The sequence below is a fragment of the Strongylocentrotus purpuratus genome, unplaced genomic scaffold (genome assembly GCF_000002235.5).
Source record: "Strongylocentrotus purpuratus isolate Spur 01 unplaced genomic scaffold, Spur_5.0 spur5_scaffold_17, whole genome shotgun sequence".
Taxonomy (NCBI): Eukaryota; Metazoa; Echinodermata; class Echinoidea; order Camarodonta; family Strongylocentrotidae; genus Strongylocentrotus; species Strongylocentrotus purpuratus.
Window position 1 is genome coordinate 12,656,195 of NW_022145602.1, and position 8,046 is coordinate 12,664,240.

The window sequence follows — 8,046 nt, forward strand, 5'->3', positions numbered from 1 at the left end:
ACAGTTATAACACATCATTTTATAAAACAAATAAAACATCATCTTATAAAACAAATAGTAAGCATCATTTTGTTCGGGCATTAGTAAAATTACCGACACTCGGTTCCTTCGAAACAGTCCAAACACCCTCGGCTATCGCCTCGGGCGTGTTAGACTGTTCCGAAGCTACCTTGTGTGGGTAATTGATAATAATGCCCTCACTGCTGTGTATTATTTGTAAACTATTTTGGGAGATTTTAACCACCTAAATCCATGAGTCATCATTTCAGTTAACAAAAATAATACATTTTCTCTATAGACTGAGGCGCCTTTATTGATCAAGCCGTACCTGAAGGACATGACGCGCTCTGAGATCCACGCCGTCATGACGGGTGGCTTCGCGACCGTCGCAGGAAGCACTCTTGGAGCATACATTCTCTACGGTATCGATGCGACCCATCTCATAACCGCCTCGGTGATGTCTGCCCCTGCAGCTCTGGCGATGTCGAAGCTCTTCTACCCCGAGACCGAGAAATCGAAGCACCTTACCGAGGAGGACATGGTGTTGGCTAAAGGGTAGGGAGGAATTATAATGATTTAATATTGGATGGCCTTGAGCTGGATATCAGGATTAAATGTTTGTAAAACAATAATAATTTTATTGCCTCCAGTCCTACTATTGCAAGAATAATTGAGTATTGCATCTTAGTATAGTATTTTGGAATCATTCCCTTTTTTCTTTTTCTAAAGATGACTCAAGTTGACTGAACAGCACTGCAAATATATATATGGGTTCGTGGGACTATACGCACATGAAACTAAATTTGGTCTAAAGCTTTAAAGGACAATCAAACCTATGTACTAGGTTCATTTGTATGAAAGCAGAAAAATAAAAGAAACAGAATAGTGAAAGCTTGAAATAAATTGGACTCCAAGAATAAGAGATACAGTAGGCTTGCGGGTGCACCATGAGAGAGAGAGAGGGTTGATGAGTCCTGAAAAGGACTCTGACTCGGTAATCTTTCTTGTGGGTGTGTAGTCCTTAAAAGGACTGTTTGTTATCTTTCTTAGCTTATAGTTCAAAGGAGAACTATAGCTATTGGAGAGGATGAGTGGCTCGACGTTTCGAACAGGTTGACTATCGGTCGTCAGGAGTGTAGAATAAGAGAGTTATGAATGTTTGGCATATGAGATCACTACATCTATGACAATCATAAATTGCCAGTTTTGTCAGTGGATTGTAAAGTTGCCACGGACAAATCCCCTGCTCGTTTTGTAAAAAAGTATCATTACATTTGTTTATTATTTCCTAAATGCCTTTTCCATTAGAGCACTACTCAAAATATATTATGAATAGCATAATATAGGTCCGCTAAATAGGAAATGCCTTCCTGAGTTATAAATTGAGACAAATTTACATTTTAGTCATTTTGTATGATAAAACAAATGGGAGAGTTGTTTTGCACTACCTCACAGGGTCATTACAGATGCAGCCGATTTGAAGTGCCCATCCGTATAGTTATTGCGTCATTAAAATCATATAATTTTTTAATTTTTTTTTTGTTAGATTCCTTTAAAACTGTTTAACGCATTTTAGTTGGACTATGAAGACATTTTAAAAGAAAGCATCCAACTGTGGCAGTACTATAGTGATATTCTTCTACATTTTCGCCCTTTTCAGAAGTCGAACCCCCTTTTTAAGGATGTTTAAAGATAAAAACTTAATACCTTCATTGTTTTAGGGAGGAGCTAAACGTCATTGAAGCAGCTGCTAACGGAGCATCGCAAGCCATTCCACTGGTCCTGAACGTCGCTGCAAACCTCATAGCTTTTCTTTCTCTCCTGGCCCTCGTGAACGCTTTGCTTGGATACTTCGGAGGACTCGTCGGTTACCCACAACTCACTTTCGAGGTAACAATGAAGTTCGATTACGGTCACACCTGCCAAATAGCCCGCTATTTCTGATTTGGGAAATAATCTCGAAGTTACAAATCGCGTTTTCATCAGCTCGAGACTTGACCTCGAAACTTGAAACTCGAGCTCGAGAAATTAGCTCCAGATATTTTGCTCAGCGTTCGCGCGTAGTGCGAGTCTTCTGGCTGGTGAGGACGCACCGGACAATTAGCGGGATACTTTGCAAACTAGACCAAGATATCTTGAGATGATTATCTCGACCAAATATCTCGCTAATTGCAACTTCGGGCTGAAGAAGACGCAAATTAACTGGATAATTTGTGATCGGTATAGTTCAAATAGCGGGATATTTGGCAATCTCGAGCTACTGAAGGGGGGGCCCATAAAGTTTGATTACTCACCGTCACACCGCCAAACCAATCACATTTACCAACAAACTCCCAACTGACTGCCTTTGGGCCATTCGGTGTATATCATGTTTCTAGTGTTAATTATGCATTCAATATATTTGTTTAATTTCGTATGTTATCTGTATAAAATAATATACATGTGAAATATTGTATCAAACTATATTATGTTCATGAAAATGAATGATGAAAAAAGAAAGATGCAGAACCAATAAATCAAATCAAACCAAATCAAATCAAATCATAAACTTCTATTGGTCTGCTGTCGATCTCACCAGAACAGAACTGGGATTTTAAAGACACACGACATCTTCATTTATATATATATATTGGACTACTTGTTTAATTTTTGCGGCATGCATTGTTTGTAACGTAGAGGTGTCATGGTCGAGTGGATACGTCGCCGGACTGTCGATCACAAGGTCCGCGGTTCGAGTCCCGCCCCGGCACTAATGTCATTCGGCAAGACATTGATCTACATTTGTCACACTCAACCCAGGTGAAGTAAATGGGTACCTGGCAAGAATTAATTCCTTGAAATGCAGGAGCGCTGTAATGGTAGCTAGGTTAAAGCCGGCCCGGGTAATAATAAATGCGCCTCGGGATAGAATTTCTAGATAGACGGCGCTATATAAATGCCTGATATTATTATTATTAACACCATGTTATTTTTACATTTTCCTATTTCCAGTTTATATGCTCATACGTGTTTGTACCCATTGCCTTCATCATGGGCGTGGAGTGGGCAGACTGCAGGGTTGTAGCTGAACTCATCGGATTGAAAACATTCGTCAATGAATTCTACGCCTATGAGGTCCTTGGGAAGTATATTGAGAACAGGACTACTGGCGCAGGACCTACGCTCTCGGTAAGTGCATTCATCATGTTTCTGAGACATCAAGAACCAAAATGTATGGGATATAGAAACGGTATTCAATGATATAAACGAAATAAAACAAGAACACACATCCATCCCCTCTAAAATGTCCTCAGTACCAAACCCCACTGCCTTTGATAAACTCTTTAAAGTTCAATTACTACTATCGCAAGACTTTCGAAAAATACACCTTACTCAATTTTAGCCTTGTTCATCATGCCACCCACTTGAATGTGCGAGCATTATTACAAAAAGCGTCAATAATTTACGCTTTTTGACCTATGAAATACAAAGTGTTGTTGACTTTGTCCTTGAATTTTTTATTTTTTTTGGAAGTCTATTTTTGTCTTCATGTTTTCGTGATTATTTCCCCATACAACTATAAATGACATCTAAAAAGACTTGTAGTTACACTTTTGAGATTGCTGAATGGCAAAACAGACCATTGTTTCTTTGTTAGTCCTTTATACATCAGTACGGCTTGTTCACATATGGTGCGGTAAGCCGCTACAATGAAGAAAAAAAAAACGCCCCTTTTTGTGTCATGTGTGAAATTAATGACCATGGCAACTGCGTGCAACAAAAAAACTTGTGCATATTCAGGGAGCTTTGTGTTACGAGATAAGTTAAAGAAATGTAAAGCCTATATTACAATTCATGTCATCACCAAACAAAAAAACGCCGTTGTTTTTCTGAGTCATATTTGAACGAGCATTTCAAGATGGGTCTCTCAAACAAAACAAAAACAATCTTCTCAAAACCAAACGTCTGGGTAAACTGGGATCCTGGTGCTTTGTTCGTTTGCTGGACCGAGAACCAACAAGACCGACAACTTCGATATTATGAGAACTCGGACAAGCTTTGAGAAAGATATGAGAACAATACATTGCTGTTACTGGCGGTCTCTTGGACCCTCAATCTCCTGAAAAACCTTCAGAAAAGTCAGAAAGGTCTGTAGGTCTAGGGGTGACACTACTGGTTTTGCTGGTGTTGCTCTCTTCACCGGTAGCCATGAGCAATTGTGACGTTAGCCATAATCAATATTTAAAGGCGACAATTGACAATAATTAACATTTCAACCCCCGGATCTTTTTTACAGGTTCGATCGGAAGTTATTGCTACCTACGCCCTCTGTGGCTTTGCCAACATAGGTTCTGTAGGCATTGTACTAGGTGCTTTAGGACCTATGGCGCCCTCCAGGAAAGGTGACTTAGCAGCAGTGGCAATTCGAGCCCTAATCGCTGGGACGGTCGCTTGCTTCATGACTGCATGCATCGCAGGTAATGTATGCTTTAAATCACTGGGGGTGTTTCACAGAGATCCTAAGTCGAACTTAACTCTAAGTTGGACTTACAAATTATGGAGAGCCATGATTTTGTAGCCTTAAAATAAAATAATTTCAAAAGCGAAAATTCAAGTATTTTAGACTTTTTATAAATTCCAAATCAAGAACATGAAATCTCCTTGATAGTAGAAAATATGAATGATTTGAATCAAAATTTTATTGCCTTTTAAAATAATTTTTATAAAATATTTTCATTGATGCCAACGGCTTTCCATAATTGTTAAGTCCAACTTAGAGTTAAGTTCAACTGAGGATCTTTGGAAACACCCCCCTGCATTACTAAAAAAGGATACTCTTTATAAATTGTTTTACAAGATTATAAAGACCGGTACGCCTGAACGTCCTTCTGGTACTAATTATTTTTTCATTATTTTGATAAATATAATACTCATACACAAACGTACACACACACACACATACATATATATATATATATATATATATATATATATATATATATATATATATTGTATTCATTTACCATTTATTTATTTATTTATTTATTTATCTATCTTTTTTTAGAAAGAATTCACAGTGGTGAAATTAAATATTAATCAATAAGTATTTAATATACCTAATTTATAATTCATTGTATATTTCTCTCTAGGTATCCTCTATGTACCAGAAGACATTCCCTTTAACAACTCCACAACAAGCATCCCTCCAATGACGACAGTGTATTAATCCTAATAAGGCTGTAGATAATTGTTGAAATTCTAATACTAGCAACAGTAATAATAGTCCGGTTTGTATAGCGCTAAAAACTGCGTTTCTTTAAAACGCCTTACAATGATTTTTTTTTTATCACGGTCATTTGATCCAACGTATACTATTTCGTTCATAAATATTGCACATGCTTCTCTTCCTGGGGAGCATTCCAGCCAGGTGCGATTTTATAGGCGCTCATATGCCAATCTAACCACATTAACGTTCGCATTCTGCCGGATACTGACCCATTCAACACCTGGACAAAAGCAATGTAGATTTACAAAAATGTCTTGCTTAAGGGCAGACATGCGGTGCAGGTGACCGAATCCATGACCTGCGCATCTAAGAATATAATATTTCTGGTGAAAAGGGAGCCAGTAAAGACTAGTTGATGCTTGAGCTGGAGATGACGTGGTATATTGGGTACAACGCCGGACTGTGGATCGCATGGGCCGTCGTTCGAGTCCCGCCGTGGCTGTAATGTCCTTTGGCAAGACATTGATCTACATTTGCCACACTCCAACCAAGTGAGGTTTCTGGAAGGAATTAATTCCTTGACATATTAAAGCGCCATAATGGAAGCCATGCTAAAGCCAGGGTAATATTCGTGGAGCGCCATATACGTACGAACCGACTATTATCATCATTATTAATGTGGGCTGCATTAGGATGAATTTATATCATATATTTCAAGGGGTTTACAGAGTTATGTATACATACACTGGAATCTACTCTAAATATGACAAATAAACTCCTCCAAACCATTACTTAGATTAAATCTAGAATTATTATGTATAGAATTCATCACACTTGCAGTTGACAGAACATGTTCTTGATAGAAAGTTTTATATGTAAATAAGAGACGGAAATTTCTTTATTAAAAGTGTGTTTTTACTGTAGGACATGAGAAAATGTAAATCAAGAGGAAATGATTAAATTTTTATCAAGCTTGTTATCCCTTAAGGAAATCTCGAGAAATTATAATATGCGGTCTTATTATTTGAAGTTGTATATTGTTGTATAATACTACCAGTATCTATCCAGATGATTCTACTGCCTAATATTTACCTAAAAGGTAAATTTTTCTGTGTTCTTTTACCCTCAAAATAGTCTCGCAAATGCAACGTTTAACTTGTCATATTGTTATGTTCTTCACATTAATTATTTTAGAATCCTAATCTCGATAAAAGTGGACTTCAATTCCATTACATGTCACATATCACAATGTCTATGGGACTATGTCTCCTTCGATGGTTACATGTACATGTTCCCCGCGAAATGCACAATTGTCTGAACATTAGTTAGGCCTACCATTGTATTCAGCCATGTTTAGATAATTTTCTTCGTGTTGCGCTGCAACAATACACCATATACCACAGAGACTTTCCTTATATTGCAACAACTTTTGCAAGTCAAACACTGTCACTGTAAAATGATGTATAAATAAAACTGAGATGTATGTATTCCCAAACATTTGGAGATCCAACCAGCACGACACTGCCCAGACTGTACAGACAGATTGATACGTATACGCATGCTATTTTAAGATGTTTCATTTGCAAAAAGGCATGGTTAAAGCGTTACCATAACGGTTTTTCCCCAACAAATCCAGTTGGACGAAGATTGTATACAATATGTTTGATGAAAAGAAAACACGCACGTTTGTTTTGATAGGTAAAATGGAACATACCATGAGGTACACTTTTTATCCGACTAGCGTGCATAATAGAATACCATCTATCAAAACTTTATTTTCCCCACAATATTTGGTAAGATTTTACCCAACTTGTTTGAGGGTGTAAGAATCAACAGTCTTTTACTCTCCCATGCTACTACAGGGAATATAGAATTACAGTCATTGTCAAGTGGTTAAATTGGGAAAAATGTCATTATGTCTATTACTTCTCTATAGTTTCTTTCATCAGTTATGCAACGCGATGTGTTTTATGCAAAACGCCATGCAAACAACTGCCAACTGCATCATTTTGTATTGGTTTTTGGTGCACTTATATCCTGCATATTCCTTTATTGTTCAACGATATGTCCATTGAAGTGTGACCATTTCATGATTATATTTCAAGGGGTCGTGTGGTCATGAAAAAAAAAGCTTTTAGAGAGGTTCTACACCTCATTTCTTTCTCTTTCATTTTGTTGTTCTCATATTCCATTTTTGTTTAAATACGTGTATATTTCTTTTCATATCGCAATGAATGTCCACAATATATAAATGATTATATTTGTCCAACATGAAACAGGCAAAAGAGCTATGAATGCAAAGAATATATCAATTTCAATTGTTAATAAAGTTATACTTATATACTTATACTACGACCAAAGTCTTAATTGCAGTGACAAGTTGTGGGTGAGAGTGAGTGTTTAGATGGATTAAATTGGAGCCCTGCAGGGTACAATTTTGTGAAACCAGTAATGCCTCACTCGAAAAATTATTGGGTTTAAAAAATGTGCCATGAAGGTAATTACGTGTCCACCCAACTTGGTTGATATTTGGCCCGTTTTAAAGTAGTTATTCTATATCATGTCCCTAATTGGACAATATATTACTCAGATTGGGTAAAAATTAAATGCCCAAATTTGGTGAGGTGGATAATGAACCTCTTGCTGGGCAAATGCTTAACCAATATTTTGAAGAGGGCGTCACCCGACCTCTAACTGATTTCGAACCGACCGATTCTTAGCAATTCATGGTAATGTAATGTTGTGCTTGGTCTGGGCCCCGTTGCACAAAACTTACCATTGATGGTGACTTTGCCATCAATGGCAACTATCATGGCAACAGGGCTCAACATCCAACCGAA

At 37.4% G+C, this 8,046-nt stretch overlaps 1 protein-coding gene across 1 annotated transcript in view; it reads left to right on the forward strand.

The window, feature by feature from the left end:
- The window catches only part of LOC587329 (solute carrier family 28 member 3), a 32,392-nt gene extending 27,162 nt beyond the window's left edge, over positions 1-5,230 (forward strand). Inside the window, exons 9-13 of the mRNA XM_030987735.1 lie at positions 299-555; positions 1,722-1,890; positions 2,992-3,168; positions 4,277-4,457; positions 5,130-5,230. Of these exons, the coding sequence (XP_030843595.1) occupies positions 299-555; positions 1,722-1,890; positions 2,992-3,168; positions 4,277-4,457; positions 5,130-5,206 (861 nt within the window). The 3' untranslated portion in view covers positions 5,207-5,230. The remainder of the gene's footprint in view (positions 1-298; positions 556-1,721; positions 1,891-2,991; positions 3,169-4,276; positions 4,458-5,129) is intronic.
- Positions 5,231-8,046: the final 2,816 nt, after the last annotated feature.